General features: G+C 58.8%; 1 protein-coding gene across 1 annotated transcript in view; it reads left to right on the top strand.

Moving 5' to 3' along the window:
• LOC141431432 (uncharacterized) overlaps positions 1 to 20,593 on the top strand; it is a 38,197-nt gene that overhangs the window by 16,061 nt on the left and 1,543 nt on the right. The window contains exons 13-16 of the mRNA XM_074092607.1: positions 1,923 to 2,057; positions 5,337 to 5,458; positions 7,654 to 7,808; positions 9,775 to 9,935. Of these exons, the coding sequence (XP_073948708.1) occupies positions 1,923 to 2,057; positions 5,337 to 5,458; positions 7,654 to 7,808; positions 9,775 to 9,935 (573 nt within the window). The remainder of the gene's footprint in view (positions 1 to 1,922; positions 2,058 to 5,336; positions 5,459 to 7,653; positions 7,809 to 9,774; positions 9,936 to 20,593) is intronic.

The raw sequence follows: 20,593 nt of genomic DNA, 5'->3' as shown, positions 1-20,593 counted from the left end.
GCTCTTGTGAACGAAAATATCAATTTTCACAAAATTTATAAAAATAATTAAAAAACACAACCAAACGACCGAACGTTTCCCGCGCTTTTTCTACTAATATACTTACGTTCAAGACAGATGTTTAAGCAAAGGTTTAAAACATATTTATTGGATTGCCAGAAGCTTCAGGTCAATGCTTAGTACTACCCGGTATCGTCGGTTCTATTTGACAACCAGGCTGCGAAAATCTTGTCTTTGTTTTTGCTTGTATTAGGTACCTATATTCAAAGAATGTCTGTTATGTTTGTTTGTTATTTGAACCTTAAATTATACATTATTATAGTAACTTTGAGTAAAAATTGTATGTGACTGAGTGCGTCAACTCCTACTGGTTCCGACAGAATATCAGCGCTGTGACAGCAATGTCGCAGCACATGCTGAGTCGGCGCCTTTTCGCGGCTGTGCCGTGACAACTTAATTCAAATATGTATACAATCTGAATCGTTTGTTTATGTAGAATTGTCATGGCATGTTTGTGAATAAAGTTTTTTATCTATCTATCTATCTATCTAATATATGTAGCTAAGACTTAGCTAACGAGGAACTACAAAGCGGCGTATATCCTGTGTCCCAGGGTTGCCATATCCAAGGAATATTTTATTTGTTTATTTATTCAAGGAGAGCAAACGGAAGTAAAGTGTACAAGTAAGTAACTAAGTGTGGAAGTATGTGTGTTAGTGTTGCCCAAATTCAGTCTTGCGTTTTTGCAAGACCAAGACCAAGAACAAGACCGCGTATTTTAGCAAGACCAAGACCAAGACTGACCGTGCAAGACTTGAGCAAGAACAAGACATAGCCTGCAAGACTCTTGCGTCTTGCAGCTAGGACTTAGCGCTATTTCACTGAGTAGTTAGGTGTAACAGTTCGGTGTATAGGTAGGTACGCTTAGGAATTCTATGAGACGCAAAAACTGTATCAAAGAATATGAAAAACTGGACCTATGCGCATTACGACTAATACCATAAACATAGCGAATAAAAAAATATCTATTAAAATCAAACTGAGTGCATGCATAGTTATGTTTTAACCATCGGCACTTTGATAATGCGGCATCAAAGGTTTTGTACTTACTTCTCAAAGAAATTTGCCGCTTTTCGGAAGTACATGTATAAATCATAAATGTTTATTAAGAAACAGGTGCTTCCATGGAAAACGACATATAGGTCAGTTGATTTTTCGAATTTCTTATCAAATCTTCAGTTATTTATTAATCTGCTTGATCTTTACTATGGCTATGTTAATTCAAGCTCACAATGTTCCAATTCTAATACGTTTTTCTAAGATTTAAAGTAAACTTTAATAAATAGTAAAAGACTAATAGGTAATTGCAAGACTTGCAAGACTCTTGCTGCAAGACCAAGACCAAGACCAAGACTGGGAGCGCAAGACCAAGACCAAGACCAAGACCAGGTGTATTGGCGCAAGACCAAGACCAAGACTGGCTAAGTCTCGTCTTGTTCTTGCATTTGGGCAACACTAATGTGTGTGTGTAGTAAGTGTGTGGAAGTGTGTGTTGTGTATTATTTTCTTATAAAATAAGTTTAAAGACTAACTTGCACTTTCTTCCTACCCAGCTCCCACAAAAACGTAAGTGGTATTCTAACTAGACTACTACACATGCACTTGACACAAAACTACTTAACATTAAGGTTTCGTACAGTTTGTCTTATCTATTTGTCTTTTATATAGTTTCTTATGTACAGTAGCGAATAGGGATTGTTGAGCCAATACCACTGCTTTGCCCGTGTAATGCTATTATTCTGGTTAATGATGACAATATTTACTACGAGTATGTATACATACGCGACGCGAGCTTGACCGCACTACTTCGCGGAAAAGCAGTATTCTACAGAAGAGAAGAACATTGGCTATCCTGTCCCCAGCAGAGCCCGGCGACGACAGCGGCGGGCGCCTCCAGTGCAAGGAGGTGTTCTGGTGGGAGGGCATCCAGCTGGCGCCGGCGCGCGCGCCGTTCGGTCTGCTCGGGAAACTGTACACCAGCGACACCAAATTCAACCGTGAGCTGTTCTTACTGTCTTAGAAGACTAGGGAATGAGACTTTGTGATAGGCTAGTTGGCGCTGGTATCGTGACATCGTGAGGTCTGCTTGACAACTTTGACATTTGCGTCACGTTTGTGATTGGTTAATGACTTAAGCATACACACAAACACACACTTTCGCATTTATAATATTAGTATGGACTGCAAAGAAAGGCTGTAACGTCAAACCAGCAAACGGAACTCGCGATACTAACGCCATCTACCGATATTTCGCCTGTCAAGAAACCTTCATTAACAAATGAGGTTTTTTTACAGAGGCGAAATATCGCTAGATGGCGTTAGTGCCGTTTGACGCTTGCTCGTGATTGGTTAAATAACTAAATGAGCAAGCAAACGTCAAACGAACCTCGCGATACTAACGCCATCTAGCGATATTACGCCTCTGTGAAATTCCTCATTCTTACGTATCTGGCTAGTTAAGGCTTCCTATACACGTACGGCAGGTTACCAACGGATTTGCGACTTTAGCCGGCACATGTCAGCGGCAGCCGTCGCGGCGTTGGCGGCAATCATCGACAAATATTATCTATACCACGTGCGCACCAATCAATTGACGTACTTTTTATGAGTTGTCATAAAATTTATAGACAGATTTTGTACGGAAATATTGAGGTGTGACGGTAATTTATTGGTCAATTCAATTGTTTCACATCAAATAAAATTAAAATTATTAAATTCAACGGTTCAACTCACGATCAGTGGCGTAGCTACCAAGGGGCTAGGCGGGGCAGTGCCCCGGGGCCCTCAAGCTCAGGGGGCCCTCGAAATTCTGCTTTATAGCTGATGATAAAGTTGCTTAGCATTTTTAAAGTATTTGTATATATAATGATTTTACTTCAAAACACCTTACCAGTTTTGATTGCAGTGGGCCCCATTTTTTTATTTGCCCCAGGGCCCTAGGTTACCTAGCTACGCCACTGCTCACGATTACAAACCCGAGAACAGTTTGACTATTATAGTACTTACAATCTTTTCGGAAGATCTTTTTGTTCTATTATCTACCTTATTTTCTTATTAGACAACAAATAGTCCAAATGCTTAGTTAATTTCGCACTAAAAGGAGCCTGACTAATATTTCACAAAGAAAGATGATTGCTGCCAACGCATGTGCAGTTGTCGTTGATAGGAGCTATAATATTCCCTGTTTTAAAACATACGCAACAAACACACATACAGAGGGCGTAATGCGTGTGACGCCTTTGTTCGCACTGCGATCTACTGTTTTTTTTTACCAGTGGTTCGCACTGCGGACAAATGGGAAAAACCAGTGGTCCTCACTTATTGCCGCGGGTGCGAACTACTGGGATTTTTCCCACTTGTCCGCAGCGCAAGAAGCTTTAAACCAGTAAGTAGTTCGCAGTGCGAACTAAGGTGTGGAAAACTGGGAATAATCAATTGGTATCATGCCGCCGTTGTATAAAAGCTCTTACAAAAGCTCCAATATCTACTCGTCATTAATATTAGATATATATGGCAATGTGTCATACACAAAATTCAAATTGCATAAAAAAGCTGTACATAACGCTCCCTCGGCAACACTTGTAGTCGCCGTGTGCAATTGTGCACTGGGACAGGTACAAAAATTGCTCATTCGAAAACAATGGTAGCATTTTTGTATCTTCCAATGATGAGCTTCAAAATTATGATTGGCGTTTAATTTGTGTACATACACGATGAAAATAGATTTATACAAAAGGACCACCGTATGTCGCTAAATGAGACTCGTGAACTTTATAATTTGAGTAATTTTGCTCACGAGTTTCATTTAAAATTAGCATACAGGCCACACATGGTGGTCCACGGGCTTAAAGCCTCCTTTAGAAGGTGCAACAAATATTGTGCGAGTTGCGGACCATTGTCGTCGACGACCTTTACTTTATTACAGTCATGCAATGCAACGAAACACGATATTTTGTTTATTTTCTATAATGGATGTATTTACCTGGCCTTATACTGCAAAGTGCAAAACTCGAACTTCCGTATGTTGCCTTCCCGCTGAAGTTTTTTGTCATTTATACGCGAGTGAAAGGGACGGTGCGATACGAACTTCGATTTTTGAGTTTCGTAGTAGCCCCTCTGTCATTTAGTACAAATAGAAATCGTCTACATGAATTAATTACTTTGAATTCTGATCAAAGTTACTACCGTTCAAAGTGAATTTTGACAAAATATAAATACATATTTTATTAAATTTGTCAATTTTGCCATGGAATAAGATTCCTTTTTTGACGATATTCAGGATAGACAGTTTTCCGTGAAGTACCTATGTCAAATTATCGTTTTTCTGCTTGGAAGTATGTCTAATTTCAAGTTGACGGTTTTCCATTTGTACCTTCTTTAATGACAATAAATCCTATAATGGCATAAAAGAAAGAGGTCCTGTGGGAAAGGTTTAGTGGGGCACACGCGCAGCAACTATTGCTAAAAAAAAACTATCTCTTAAGTACCAACTGGGTAAGTTGGCTGTTAATGTGTGTAATGTCTGCACATGCCACGCTATTGCTGCGTTGGCTTAAGAACCAACTGCACTTCGTTCTAATGCAGCTGTGTGCATAATGCTTAATCGCATTGCATCGCTATTATTGCTACTGTACTATCGTAGCGTATCGTAACGAGCAGCAACAGAGGTGCTGGTGCAATTCAAACATCATAAACATTCAGAGGAGTACATTAAAAAAATGTACGGCAAGCAATGGACTTCCTTATTATTTTTATTTGGGTCATAGTGAGAATCAGATATAAGGGACTCTCTTTCATTTATTCCTTTATAAACACTGGCGTTGCTACGGTCAGGGCCGGATTTAAGTGATGTCGTGCGGGGTATCCACAAAGCAAGAGGCCACAATAGAAATTCAAGAACATATCCAAATTTCGACGGGTTAGCAACTTTTCCGGTATTTTTTTCAAACTGTCTTTGTCGATTAAGGGGGTTTTCCATTCCTTGATGGCCCCAAGGCCTCCTGACATCTAAATCCTGCCCTGGTTAGAGCCGTCCTATACAATCTTAGTAACAGTTCCCGTCACGTAAAAAGAACGTTTGCCATGTACCTACATAATGTAAGCGATTAATTGAAACCTTTGTACATACATCGTAACTTAAAATCAGCCGAGGATCTTCGGCGTCTCTCGCGATAGTGTGCTTAGACAGCGACTTGCTTGGCACGGATCCGCGTCTTAAGCATACGAGGGGTTAAGTTACGTGACGGGAGTTGTGCGGTAACGGTGCGCGCACGCAGCGAGCGCGCGGCCGGGCTCCCCGGCGCTGGCGGCGCCGCGCGCCTCCGCCGCCTCGCTGGCCGGGAACTGCTCGGCCGCCTCCGTCCCGGACAAGCCCAAGCCCGGCGACACGCCGCGGAAGGTAAGCTGCGTGTGGTGTGGCCCTTTACACGAAGTGCAAAATTCGAACTTCGTAGGTACTTATATTGCCGTTCCGCTGGCGCTTCTATTATTTAAGGTCTACACATTACACCGTACCGTACCACCGCAATGAGGGCTATCGTTTTTTGTCTCACTAGATGGCGCACTGTTGCGTCAGGTTTTTAAGTATGGCTTTCAAAGTCTGTTATTACGGGCGTGAAAACAAAGTTTAGATAAAAATCATATTTAATACACCTTAAAACCGTACCATAAAAATATCGAGCATGCCACAGTGTTGCATAGTCCCCGTTTTGTTCGGAAAAAAGGCAAAAGTTTTCCGAAAGACAAAACTGTCTCAAAACACAGACATTCATTGCCCCGGAACGCATAATTAATTTCAGATATTGCAAAATATTCACAAAATTATTCTAATTATAAATAAACCCGCGTAGCTCACCCAAAAACTATGAGATTTGACATTTCGGAGACCTCACGCTACACTAGCGCCTCTAGTGGCGCATTCACACGCGATAGCCCTCATTAATACAAATGCGGACCGATCGTAAAAAAGTTAAAGGGAAAATCGCCTCCGCGTCCGCTTGCCCGCACGGCCTCGATTGACAACAAGTGCATGTCCCGTACCACGAAACTGAGCGCTTACTGTTTTGGATATAGAGGCGTCGCTATTTTCTTTACACAATATTTTTATACAATAATTTTTAATTAATTAATTTTTGGAGCCGTGGTGGCCTAGTGGTTTGACCTATCGCCTCTCAAGCAGAGGGTCGTGGGTTCAAACCCCGGCTCGCACCTCTGAGTTTTTCGAAATGCATGTGCGGAATTACATTTGAAATTTACCACGAGCTTTGCGGTGAAGGAAAACATCGTGAGGAAACCTGCACAAACCTGCGAAGCAATTCAATGGTGTGTGTGAAGTTCCCAATCCGCACTGGCCCCGCGTGGGAACTATGGCCCAAGCCCTCTTGTTCTGAGAGGAGGCCTGTGCCCAGCAGTGGGACGTATATAGGCTGGGATAAATGAAATGATGAATGAATAATTTTTAACCGCCAGTGCCGCTTCCTTTAGTTCACCTGATTCACAAAGTCACGCGGTTAAAGACAGCGGTGGTTTAGCCGCAGTGGCGGCCTGGCCTTAGGTAAATTTGAAAAGCATCGTTTACGTATGTATAGCGATATATAAAAACAATAGGGCGAATGGTAAGTGTATTAATTAAGCATGTATGTATTAGATAAGTAAAGCCACAGCGATAACCAATTTTTAATTTCACCATTGGAACTTGAGAAAGAGTTTGTGATTTGATTAGGTATTTTGATAGGTCCTGTATAAATAGTATACAGTGTAGGTACATCACTTAGCAACCACGTAGGTAATTATGTATTAAGTGGGCACGTTAAGTCTCATAGTATATATACACGTACCTACGTAGATCAAGAGAGTATTGTGTGCTTATTTAGGTAGGCATTTTAGTGTATTTAAATTTACAAAAGCACTTGAGCAGCTGATTAAAATTATCTATGAACTAAAATAATTTCCTTGCTCACCCGCGACCTTACGATAGCTAAGCTTATGCAAAATATGCGTGTTCATGCAGTTCCTCCACCTCCACACTGTAAGAACACACACAAATCACACAAACCCATCTATCACCACCACCACACTACACTGACGCGTTTCGAACTCAACCAGAGCTCATCTTCAGAGTGACACAACCGTACACCATGCTACCAGTTGTTAGACTAACGCACCACAACCACCGTTTTAATTTGTCACTGTACAGTGTATGTGTGTGTTTTTAATTTGTAGAAGTATGTACCTTGAGTAGGTACAGTACGACATAAACAGTGGAAGTTAAATGAAGGCATCAATTTATTCGCAACTAAGCTATGAAATATTTGACTCTAACAGGATTTTGCAAGTAAAAAAATGTAAGAAAACATTTTAGCCGCTACTCTTGCTCGTTTGCCATCCAGTCGAATAAAAAAAAAAAAAAAAAACTAAATAAGCAAAATTATCACGAAATGGTCCAATTTCATAAAATTTCGTGTACGAGGTTGAGTCAGTGACCCATCGATATCTTCCGTAAGGACCACATTTTAGTTAATTGTTCCACGTGTTCAACTGTTTTATATCGTATTTGAAAGCTGGATAATATGTTAACGAACATTTACCACGAAGAAAGGCTCCCCGGGCGGCGGGGACTCGCCGGGCTGCGAGCAGAGCAGCGAGTCGGAGGACAGCGAGCAGAGCTCGGGCTCCGCGCGCAGCGACGAGGACGAGGACGCGCCGCGACGACGCGATGCGCGCGCGCCGCCGCCGCCGCCTCGCGCCAGGTACACTCTAACCCCCTTATTCATAAAACTTAACAAGCCTATGTTAACTAACAAATGCTTTGTCCCTTTCTAACAAATACAAATGTCGAAGTGACAGATACGGACAAAACGAATTTTAGCGGCATTTAACTAAAATAGGTTTGATTGTCGTTTATGAATAAGGGGGTAAGGGTCTCCTCAAACCTACCGACGCGAAATCGGTTTTAGCTGATCAAAAAACTTTTTCACTTCTCATGCTCGTAAAGTTCGTGTTTATATAATTTATTGAATCAGGCGTTACTTTGCGGAGGTCCATATCAATGAACTAAAATAATTTCCTTGCTCACCCGCGACCTTACGATAGCTAAGCTTATGCAAAATATGCGTGTTCATGCAGTTCCTCCACCTCCACACTGTAAGAACACACACAAATCACACAAACCCATCTATCACCACCACCACACTACACTGACGCGTTTCGAACTCAAACAGAGCTCATCTTCAGAGTGACACAACACAACCATACACCATGCTACCAGTTGTTAGACTAACGAACCACAACCACCGTTTTAACTTGTCACTGTAACTCCCCAAGTACCCACATACGTTTTATGAAACAAAACAAAACTACCCACAAATTATTAATAAAATTTTTTAACCGTCCTTCAAAACTACCTTGATTTTTTATTTATTTACTGTCAAGGCATGTTTTATTAACTACCATTGCTGAAATTAGATCCAAGCCGTAGCAAGGGAGATGAAACTAAATTTACCTGCTCATTAATAATAGACCCCATACTGTTGTATCTAATTATCTCCATGCATTCTAAAACATCGAGACGAAATTCGTGTTTATGCTGTATCTAGGCGACATAAAATGACTTTTTATGCTCTAGTGCATAAAATAAAATCTTCGTCTAATACCAACTCAAGACCAAAGTAATGAGGTGTCAAAACAAAAGCCACAAACAAAAAAGTTTCTATATATTTGTTAAATATTTTTTAATTTATATAATACTAAAAATCAATCAAATCAATCATAATAAATCAGTAAAATTAAAATAATGGAATTATTATAATAATGCATAAAAAAGGTACATAGAAAGTGAATCATTGTTTCCACTGTTGCTATTTCATTTCTTCGCCATCGAAGTGAAAAGCAGTGTAAAACTCGAGCATTAAACCCATTTTCCCCTCGACGTGTCTATCCACCCTCGCCGTACCGGCTCGGGTGGCTATATGAACGCCTCGGGTAAAATGGCTCGTTTTATGCTCTAGTTGTACAATCTACTATTTATATCCACGCAATAAAAGCGAAAAAGACGTCGATCGGCTCGGCCGACGCGAAACGACGTTTGCCGACGGGAAGACGTCGTTTTCGTTCTTATTGCGTGGATATAAAGCGTTTTTAGTCGGCTTAAGCCGATTGCGCGTCGATAGATGTGGGGAGACTCTAAGCCGATTAAAAAAAGGAGGGACGGCAGGATACAAACTTTGAATATCGGATTTTGTAGTAGCCCCCCAGCTAGCGTAGGCTCTAATGAGGGCTATCGTTTTTTGCCTCACTAGATGGCGCACTGTTGCGTGAGGTTTTAAGTATGCTTTCAAAGTCTGTTATTACGGGCGTGAAAAACAAAGTTTAGATTATAATCATATTTAATACACCTTAAAACCGAACCATAAAAATATCGAGCATGCCACAGTGTTGCATAGTCCCCGTTTTGCGAAAAAAGGGAGGACAAAGGTTTCCAAAGACAAAAAAGTCTCAAAAACACAGACATTCATTGCCCCGGAACGCATATTTGCCATAATTTATTAGGTATAGCAAAATATTCACAAAATTATTCTAATTATAAATAAACCCGCGTAGCTCACCCAAAAAACTAGAGATTTGACATTTCGGTGACTTACGCTACCTAGCGCCTCTAGCGCCGAATCTAGCGATAGCCCTCATGCGATAGCTATTCATTGTCTGGTTTCCCAGCAGCCGGCGCACGCGCGTGACGGGCCGGCAGTGGGTGACGTCGCTGTCGGCGCGCAGCAACCAGGACGGACAGCGCCGCTTCGAGGAGCGCGCCGCGCGGCAGATGCGTGCCGCGCTCGCCCGCCGCGCCAGCGCCGCGCCCGCCAGGCCCAAGGCCCCGCCCGGTACGTGTCATAGTGCAGGACACTCTATGCGCGCCGCGCTCGCCCGCCGCGCCAGCGCCGCGCCCGCCAGGCCCAAGGCCCCGCCCGGTACGTGTCATAGTGCAGGACACTCTATGCGCGCCGCGCTCGCCCGCCGCGCCAGCGCCGCGCCCCGCCAGGCCCAAGGCCCCGCCCGGTACGTGTCATAGTGCAGGACACTCTATGCGCGCCGCGCTCGCCCGCCGCGCCAGCGCCGCGCCCGCCAGGCCCAAGGCCCCGCCCGGTACGTGTCATAGTGCAGGACACTCTATGCGCGCCGCGCTCGCCCGCCGCGCCAGCGCCGCGCCCGCCAGGCCCAAGGCCCGCCCGGTACGTGTCATAGTGCAGGACACTCTATGCGCGCCGCGCTCGCCCGCCGCGCCAGCGCCGCGCCCGCCAGGCCCAAGGCCCCGCCCGGTACGTGTCATAGTGCAGGACACTCTATGCGCGCCGCGCTCGCCCGCCGCGCCAGCGCCGCGCCCGCCAGGCCCAAGGCCCCGCCCGGTACGTGTCATAGTGCAGGACACTCTATGCGCGCCGCGCTCGCCCGCCGCGCCAGCGCCGCGCCCGCCAGGCCCAAGGCCCCGCCCGGTACGTGTCATAGTGCAGGACACTCTATGCGCGCCGCGCTCGCCCGCCGCGCCAGCGCCGCGCCCGCCAGGCCCAAGGCCCCGCCCGGTACGTGTCATAGTGCAGGACACTCTATGCGCGCCGCGCTCGCCCGCCGCGCCAGCGCCGCGCCCGCCAGGCCCAAGGCCCCGCCCGGTACGTGTCATAGTGCAGGACACTCTATGCGCGCCGCGCTCGCCCGCCGCGCCCGCCGCGCCCGCCAGGCCCAAGGCCCCGCCCGGTACGTGTCATAGTGCAGGACACTCTATGCGCGCCGCGCTCGCCCGCCGCGCCAGCGCCGCGCCCGCCAGGCCCAAGGCCCCGCCCGGTACGTGTCATAGTGCAGGACACTCTATGCGCGCCGCGCTCGCCCGCCGCGCCAGCGCCGCCAGGCCCAAGGCCCCGCCCGGTACGTGTCATAGTGCAGGACACTCTATGCGCGCCGCGCTCGCCCGCCGCGCCAGCGCCGCGCCCGCCAGGCCCAAGGCCCCGCCCGGTACGTGTCATAGTGCAGGACACTCTATGCGCGCCGCGCTCGCCCGCCGCGCCCGCCGCGCCCGCCAGGCCCAAGGCCCCGCCCGGTACGTGTCATAGTGCAGGACACTCTATGCGCGCCGCGCTCGCCCGCCGCGCCAGCGCCGCGCCCGCCAGGCCCAAGGCCCCGCCCGGTACGTGTCATAGTGCAGGACACTCTATGCGCGCCGCGCTCGCCCGCCGCGCCAGCGCCGCGCCCGCCAGGCCCAAGGCCCCGCCCGGTACGTGTCATAGTGCAGGACACTCTATGCGCGCCGCGCTCGCCCGCCGCGCCAGCGCCGCGCCCGCCAGGCCCAAGGCCCCGCCCGGTACGTGTCATAGTGCAGGACACTCTATGCGCGCCGCGCTCGCCCGCCGCGCCAGCGCCGCGCCGCCAGGCCAAGGCCCCGCCCGGTACGTGTCATAGTGCAGGACACTCTATGCGCGCCGCGCTCGCCCGCCGCGCCAGCGCCGCGCCCGCCAGGCCCAAGGCCCCGCCCGGTACGTGTCATAGTGCAGGACACTCTATGCGCGCCGCGCTCGCCCGCCGCGCCAGCGCCGCGCCCGCCAGGCCCAAGGCCCCGCCCGGTACGTGTCATAGTGCAGGACACTCTATGCGCGCCGCGCTCGCCCGCCGCGCCAGCGCCGCGCCCGCCAGGCCCAAGGCCCCGCCCGGTACGTGTCATAGTGCAGGACACTCTATGCGCGCCGCGCTCGCCCGCCGCGCCAGCGCCGCGCCCGCAGGCCCAAGGCCCCGCCCGGTACGTGTCATAGTGCAGGACACTCTATGCGCGCCGCGCTCGCCCGCCGCGCCAGCGCCGCGCCCGCCAGGCCCAAGGCCCCGCCCGGTACGTGTCATAGTGCAGGACACTCTATGCGCGCCGCGCTCGCCCGCCGCGCCAGCGCCGCGCCCGCCAGGCCAAGGCCCCGCCCGGTACGTGTCATAGTGCAGGACACTCTATGCGCGCCGCGCTCGCCCGCCGCGCCAGCGCCGCGCCCGCCAGGCCCAAGGCCCCGCCCGGTACGTGTCATAGTGCAGGACACTCTATGCGCGCCGCGCTCGCCCGCCGCGCCAGCGCCGCGCCCGCCAGGCCCAAGGCCCCGCCCGGTACGTGTCATAGTGCAGGACACTCTATGCGCGCCGCGCTCGCCCCGCCGCCAGCGCCGCGCCCGCCAGGCCCAAGGCCCCGCCCGGTACGTGTCATAGTGCAGGACACTCTATGCGCGCCGCGCTCGCCCGCCGCGCCAGCGCCGCGCCCGCCAGGCCCAAGGCCCCGCCCGGTACGTGTCATAGTGCAGGACACTCTATGCGCGCCGCGCTCGCCCGCCGCGCCAGCGCCGCGCCCGCCAGGCCCAAGGCCCCGCCCGGTACGTGTCATAGTGCAGGACACTCTATGCGCGCCGCGCTCGCCCGCCGCGCCAGCGCCGCGCCCGCCAGGCCCAAGGCCCCGCCCGGTACGTGTCATAGTGCAGGACACTCTATGCGCGCCGCGCTCGCCCGCCGCGCCAGCGCCGCGCCCGCCAGGCCCAAGGCCCCGCCCGGTACGTGTCATAGTGCAGGACACTCTATGCGCGCCGCGCTCGCCCGCCGCGCCAGCGCCGCGCCCGCCAGGCCCAAGGCCCCGCCCGGTACGTGTCATAGTGCAGGACACTCTATGCGCGCCGCGCTCGCCCGCCGCGCCAGCGCCGCGCCCGCCAGGCCCAAGGCCCCGCCCGGTACGTGTCATAGTGCAGGACACTCTATGCGCGCCGCGCTCGCCCGCCGCGCCCGCCAGGCCCAAGGCCCCGCCCGGTACGTGTCATAGTGCAGGACACTCTATGCGCGCCGCGCTCGCCCGCCGCGCCAGCGCCGCGCCCGCCAGGCCCAAGGCCCCGCCCGGTACGTGTCATAGTGCAGGACACTCTATGCGCGCCGCGCTCGCCCGCCGCGCCCGCCAGGCCCAAGGCCCCGCCCGGTACGTGTCATAGTGCAGGACACTCTATGCGCGCCGCGCTCGCCCGCCGCGCCAGCGCCGCGCCCGCCAGGCCCAAGGCCCCGCCCGGTACGTGTCATAGTGCAGGACACTCTATGCGCGCCGCGCTCGCCCGCCGCGCCCGCCAGCCCAAGGCCCCGCCCGGTACGTGTCATAGTGCAGGACCCTCTATGTGCGCCGCGCTCGCCCGCCGCGCCAGCGCCGCGCCCGCCAGGCCCAAGGCCCCGCCCGGTACGTGTCATAGTGCAGGACACTCTATGCGCGCCGCGCTCGCCCGCCGCGCCCGCCAGGCCCAAGGCCCCGCCCGGTACGTGTCATAGTGCAGGACACTCTATGCGCGCCGCGCTCGCCCGCCGCGCCAGCGCCGCGCCCGCCAGGCCCAAGGCCCCGCCCGGTACGTGTCATAGTGCAGGACACTCTATGCGCGCCGCGCTCGCCCGCCGCGCCAGCGCCGCGCCCGCCAGGCCCAAGGCCCCGCCCGGTACGTGTCATAGTGCAGGACACTCTATGCGCGCCGCGCTCGCCCGCCGCGCCAGCGCCGCGCCCGCCAGGCCCAAGGCCCCGCCCGGTACGTGTCATAGTGCAGGACACTCTATGCGCGCCGCGCTCGCCCGCCGCGCCAGCGCCGCGCCCGCCAGGCCCAAGGCCCCGCCCGGTACGTGTCATAGTGCAGGACACTCTATGCGCGCCGCGCTCGCCCGCCGCGCCAGCGCCGCGCCCGCCAGGCCCAAGGCCCCGCCCGGTACGTGTCATAGTGCAGGACACTCTATGCGCGCCGCGCTCGCCCGCCGCGCCAGCGCCGCGCCCGCCAGGCCCAAGGCCCCGCCCGGTACGTGTCATAGTGCAGGACACTCTATGCGCGCCGCGCTCGCCCGCCGCGCCAGCGCCGCGCCCGCCAGGCCCAAGGCCCCGCCCGGTACGTGTCATAGTGCAGGACACTCTATGCGCGCCGCGCTCGCCCGCCGCGCCAGCGCCGCGCCCGCCAGGCCCAAGGCCCCGCCCGGTACGTGTCATAGTGCAGGACACTCTATGCGCGCCGCGCTCGCCCGCCGCGCCAGCGCCGCGCCCGCCAGGCCCAAGGCCCCGCCCGGTACGTGTCATAGTGCAGGACACTCTATGCGCGCCGCGCTCGCCCGCCGCGCCAGCGCCAGGCCCAAGGCCCCGCCCGGTACGTGTCATAGTGCAGGACACTCTATGCGCGCCGCGCTCGCCCGCCGCGCCAGCGCCGCGCCCGCCAGGCCCAAGGCCCCGCCCGGTACGTGTCATAGTGCAGGACACTCTATGCGCGCCGCGCTCGCCCGCCGCGCCCGCCAGGCCCAAGGCCCCGCCCGGTACGTGTCATAGTGCAGGACACTCTATGCGCGCCGCGCTCGCCCGCCGCGCCAGCGCCGCGCCCGCCAGGCCCAAGGCCCCGCCCGGTACGTGTCATAGTGCAGGACACTCTATGCGCGCCGCGCTCGCCCGCCGCGCCAGCGCCGCGCCCGCCAGGCCCAAGGCCCCGCCCGGTACGTGTCATAGTGCAGGACACTCTATGCGCGCCGCGCTCGCCCGCCGCGCCAGCGCCGCGCCCGCCAGGCCCAAGGCCCCGCCCGGTACGTGTCATAGTGCAGGACACTCTATGCGCGCCGCGCTCGCCCGCCGCGCCAGCGCCGCGCCCGCCAGGCCCAAGGCCCCGCCCGGTACGTGTCATAGTGCAGGACACTCTATGCGCGCCGCGCTCGCCCGCCGCGCCAGCGCCGCGCCCGCCAGGCCCAAGGCCCCGCCCGGTACGTGTCATAGTGCAGGACACTCTATGCGCGCCGCGCTCGCCCGCCGCGCCAGCGCCGCGCCCGCCAGGCCCAAGGCCCCGCCCGGTACGTGTCATAGTGCAGGACACTCTATGCGCGCCGCGCTCGCCCGCCGCGCCAGCGCCGCGCCCGCCAGGCCCAAGGCCCCGCCCGGTACGTGTCATAGTGCAGGACACTCTATGCGCGCCGCGCTCGCCCGCCGCGCCAGCGCCGCGCCCGCCAGGCCCAAGGCCCCGCCCGGTACGTGTCATAGTGCAGGACACTCTATGCGCGCCGCGCTCGCCCGCCGCGCCAGCGCCGCGCCCGCCAGGCCCAAGGCCCCGCCCGGTACGTGTCATAGTGCAGGACACTCTATGCGCGCCGCGCTCGCCCGCCGCGCCAGCGCCGCGCCCGCCAGGCCCAAGGCCCCGCCCGGTACGTGTCATAGTGCAGGACACTCTATGCGCGCCGCGCTCGCCCGCCGCGCCAGCGCCGCGCCCGCCAGGCCCAAGGCCCCGCCCGGTACGTGTCATAGTGCAGGACACTCTATGCGCGCCGCGCTCGCCCGCCGCGCCAGCGCCGCGCCCGCCAGGCCCAAGGCCCCGCCCGGTACGTGTCATAGTGCAGGACACTCTATGCGCGCCGCGCTCGCCCGCCGCGCCAGCGCCGCGCCCGCCAGGCCCAAGGCCCCGCCCGGTACGTGTCATAGTGCAGGACACTCTATGCGCGCCGCGCTCGCCCGCCGCGCCAGCGCCGCGCCCGCCAGGCCCAAGGCCCCGCCCGGTACGTGTCATAGTGCAGGACACTCTATGCGCGCCGCGCTCGCCCGCCGCGCCAGCGCCGCGCCCGCCAGGCCCAAGGCCCCGCCCGGTACGTGTCATAGTGCAGGACACTCTATGCGCGCCGCGCTCGCCCGCCGCGCCAGCGCCGCGCCCGCCAGGCCCAAGGCCCCGCCCGGTACGTGTCATAGTGCAGGACACTCTATGCGCGCCGCGCTCGCCCGCCGCGCCAGCGCCGCGCCCGCCAGGCCCAAGGCCCCGCCCGGTACGTGTCATAGTGCAGGACACTCTATGCGCGCCGCGCTCGCCCGCCGCGCCAGCGCCGCGCCCGCCAGGCCCAAGGCCCCGCCCGGTACGTGTCATAGTGCAGGACACTCTATGCGCGCCGCGCTCGCCCGCCGCGCCAGCGCCGCGCCCGCCAGGCCCAAGGCCCCGCCCGGTACGTGTCATAGTGCAGGACACTCTATGCGCGCCGCGCTCGCCCGCCGCGCCAGCGCCGCGCCCGCCAGGCCCAAGGCCCCGCCCGGTACGTGTCATAGTGCAGGACACTCTATGCGCGCCGCGCTCGCCCGCCGCGCCAGCGCCGCGCCCGCCAGGCCCAAGGCCCCGCCCGGTACGTGTCATAGTGCAGGACACTCTATGCGCGCCGCGCTCGCCCGCCGCGCCAGCGCCGCGCCCGCCAGGCCCAAGGCCCCGCCCGGTACGTGTCATAGTGCAGGACACTCTATGCGCGCCGCGCTCGCCCGCCGCGCCAGCGCCGCGCCCGCCAGGCCCAAGGCCCCGCCCGGTACGTGTCATAGTGCAGGACACTCTATGCGCGCCGCGCTCGCCCGCCGCGCCAGCGCCGCGCCCGCCAGGCCCAAGGCCCCGCCCGGTACGTGTCATAGTGCAGGACACTCTATGCGCGCCGCGCTCGCCCGCCGCGCCAGCGCCGCGCCCGCCAGGCCCAAGGCCCCGCCCGGTACGTGTCATAGTGCAGGACACTCTATGCGCGCCGCGCTCGCCCGCCGCGCCAGCGCCGCGCCCGCCAGGCCCAAGGCCCCGCCCGGTACGTGTCATAGTGCAGGACACTCTATGCGCGCCGCGCTCGCCCGCCGCGCCAGCGCCGCGCCCGCCAGGCCCAAGGCCCCGCCCGGTACGTGTCATAGTGCAGGACACTCTATGCGCGCCGCGCTCGCCCGCCGCGCCAGCGCCGCGCCCGCCAGGCCCAAGGCCCCGCCCGGTACGTGTCATAGTGCAGGACACTCTATGCGCGCCGCGCTCGCCCGCCGCGCCCGCCAGGCCCAAGGCCCCGCCCGGTACGTGTCATAGTGCAGGACACTCTATGCGCGCCGCGCTCGCCCGCCGCGCCAGCGCCGCGCCCGCCAGGCCCAAGGCCCCGCCCGGTACGTGTCATAGTGCAGGACACTCTATGCGCGCCGCGCTCGCCCGCCGCGCCCGCCAGGCCCAAGGCCCCGCCCGGTACGTGTCATAGTGCAGGACACTCTATGCGCGCCGCGCTCGCCCGCCGCGCCAGCGCCGCGCCCGCCAGGCCCAAGGCCCCGCCCGGTACGTGTCATAGTGCAGGACACTCTATGCGCGCCGCGCTCGCCCGCCGCGCCAGCGCCGCGCCCGCCAGGCCCAAGGCCCCGCCCGGTACGTGTCATAGTGCAGGACACTCTATGCGCGCCGCGCTCGCCCGCCGCGCCAGCGCCGCGCCCGCCAGGCCCAAGGCCCCGCCCGGTACGTGTCATAGTGCAGGACACTCTATGCGCGCCGCGCTCGCCCGCCGCGCCAGCGCCGCGCCCGCCAGGCCAAGGCCCCGCCCGGTACGTGTCATAGTGCAGGACACTCTATGCGCGCCGCGCTCGCCCGCCGCGCCAGCGCCGCGCCCGCCAGGCCCAAGGCCCCGCCCGGTACGTGTCATAGTGCAGGACACTCTATGCGCGCCGCGCTCGCCCGCCGCGCCAGCGCCGCGCCCGCCAGGCCCAAGGCCCCGCCCGGTACGTGTCATAGTGCAGGACACTCTATGCGCGCCGCGCTCGCCCGCCGCGCCAGCGCCGCGCCCGCCAGGCCCAAGGCCCCGCCCGGTACGTGTCATAGTGCAGGACACTCTATGCGCGCCGCGCTCGCCCGCCGCGCCAGCGCCGCGCCCGCCAGGCCCAAGGCCCCGCCCGGTACGTGTCATAGTGCAGGACACTCTATGCGCGCCGCGCTCGCCCGCCGCGCCAGCGCCGCGCCCGCCAGGCCCAAGGCCCCGCCCGGTACGTGTCATAGTGCAGGACACTCTATGCGCGCCGCGCTCGCCCGCCGCGCCAGCGCCGCGCCCGCCAGGCCCAAGGCCCCGCCCGGTACGTGTCATAGTGCAGGACACTCTATGCGCGCCGCGCTCGCCCGCCGCGCCAGCGCCGCGCCCGCCAGGCCCAAGGCCCCGCCCGGTACGTGTCATAGTGCAGGACACTCTATGCGCGCCGCGCTCGCCCGCCGCGCCAGCGCCGCGCCCGCCAGGCCCAAGGCCCCGCCCGGTACGTGTCATAGTGCAGGACACTCTATGCGCGCCGCGCTCGCCCGCCGCGCCAGCGCCGCGCCCGCCAGGCCAAGGCCCCGCCCGGTACGTGTCATAGTGCAGGACACTCTATGCGCGCCGCGCTCGCCCGCCGCGCCCGCCAGGCCCAAGGCCCCGCCCGGTACGTGTCATAGTGCAGGACACTCTATGCGCGCCGCGCTCGCCCGCCGCGCCAGCGCCGCGCCCGCCAGGCCCAAGGCCCCGCCCGGTACGTGTCATAGTGCAGGACACTCTATGCGCGCCGCGCTCGCCCGCCGCGCCCGCCAGGCCCAAGGCCCCGCCCGGTACGTGTCATAGTGCAGGACACTCTATGCGCGCGCGCGCCGCCGCGCCAGGCCCAAGGCCCCGCCCGGTACGTGTCATAGTGCAGGACACTCTATGCGCGCCGCGCTCGCCCGCCGCGCCCGCCAGGCCCAAGGCCCCGCCCGGTACGTGTCATAGTGCAGGACACTCTATGCGCGCCGCGCTCGCCCGCCGCGCCAGCGCCGCGCCCGCCAGGCCCAAGGCCCCGCCCGGTACGTGTCATAGTGCAGGACACTCTATGCGCGCCGCGCTCGCCCGCCGCGCCAGCGCCGCGCCCGCCAGGCCCAAGGCCCCGCCCGGTACGTGTCATAGTGCAGGACACTCTATGCGCGCCGCGCTCGCCCGCCGCGCCAGCGCCGCGCCCGCCAGGCCCAAGGCCCCGCCCGGTACGTGTCATAGTGCAGGACACTCTATGCGCGCCGCGCTCGCCCGCCGCGCCAGCGCCGCGCCCGCCAGGCCCAAGGCCCCGCCCGGTACGTGTCATAGTGCAGGACACTCTATGCGCGCCGCGCTCGCCCGCCGCGCCAGCGCCGCGCCCGCCAGGCCCAAGGCCCCGCCCGGTACGTGTCATAGTGCAGGACACTCTATGCGCGCCGCGCTCGCCCGCCGCGCCAGCGCCGCGCCCGCCAGGCCCAAGGCCCCGCCCGGTACGTGTCATAGTGCAGGACACTCTATGCGCGCCGCGCTCGCCCGCCGCGCCAGCGCCGCGCCCGCCAGGCCCAAGGCCCCGCCCGGTACGTGTCATAGTGCAGGACACTCTATGCGCGCCGCGCTCGCCCGCCGCGCCAGCGCCGCGCCCGCCAGGCCCAAGGCCCCGCCCGGTACGTGTCATAGTGCAGGACACTCTATGCGCGCCGCGCTCGCCCGCCGCGCCAGCGCCGCGCCCGCCAGGCCCAAGGCCCCGCCCGGTACGTGTCATAGTGCAGGACACTCTATGCGCGCCGCGCTCGCCCGCCGCGCCAGCGCCGCGCCCGCCAGGCCCAAGGCCCCGCCCGGTACGTGTCATAGTGCAGGACACTCTATGCGCGCCGCGCTCGCCCGCCGCGCCAGCGCCGCGCCCGCCAGGCCCAAGGCCCCGCCCGGTACGTGTCATAGTGCAGGACACTCTATGCGCGCCGCGCTCGCCCGCCGCGCCAGCGCCGCGCCCGCCAGGCCCAAGGCCCGCCCGGTACGTGTCATAGTGCAGGACACTCTATGCGCGCCGCGCTCGCCCGCCGCGCCAGCGCCGCGCCCGCCAGGCCAAGGCCCCGCCCGGTACGTGTCATAGTGCAGGACACTCTATGCGTGCCGCGCTCGCCCGCCGCGCCAGCGCCGCGCCCGCCAGGCCCAAGGCCCCGCCCGGTACGTGTCATAGTGCAGGACACTCTATGCGCGCCGCGCTCGCCCGCCGCGCCAGCGCCGCGCCCGCCAGGCCCAAGGCCCCGCCCGGTACGTGTCATAGTGCAGGACACTCTATGCGCGCCGCGCTCGCCCGCCGCGCCAGCGCCGCGCCCGCCAGGCCCAAGGCGCCGCCCGGTACGTGTCATAGTGCAGGACACTCTATGTGCGCCGCGCTCGCCCGCCGCGCCAGCGCCGCGCCCGCCAGCCCAAGGCCCCGCCCGGTACGTGTCATAGTGCAGGACACTCTATGCGCGCCGCGCTCGCGCCGCCGCCAGCGCCGCGCCCGCCAGGCCCAAGGCCCCGCCCGTACGTGTCATAGTGCAGGACACTCTGAGATAGTCATAGCCCTAGACAAATTTAATGTTTTTATTCAGTAGTAATATATTTTCTCAAAAATGTCCGTAAAAGTGACATTATTTTTACATATTAAAGGCGAGTGCATAGATTGCAGGGCGCGCGAGCTCGACAATAATGAATTAGGGCGCCTGCAATCAGTCACATATTTTTTAAAGTTTAAAAAGGCCATGGAATGTTGGCACAAGTAGTATACAGCCAAGTCTAATGGCCGGTATCAGTATTTTGTTGGAAACTTCGGACTTTTTATTGGGTATGAAACAGCTTTGGTGTTTTCGGTGAAAAATACACCTGCAGTTTATTTTTAATGAAAAAGGCGGGAAAGCATTAAAAAAATAATTGGAATAAAATTAAATGTTTATGATATATTTTGAGAAAAAGTTTAGTCTATTTCAGATTATTCATCATTTTTGAGAAA

The sequence above is a fragment of the Choristoneura fumiferana genome, chromosome 9, assembly GCF_025370935.1.
Source record: "Choristoneura fumiferana chromosome 9, NRCan_CFum_1, whole genome shotgun sequence".
NCBI classification, from domain to species: domain Eukaryota; kingdom Metazoa; phylum Arthropoda; class Insecta; order Lepidoptera; family Tortricidae; genus Choristoneura; species Choristoneura fumiferana.
Note: the sequence above shows the minus strand (reverse complement) of the source record. Positions and strands in the feature narration are given on the sequence as shown.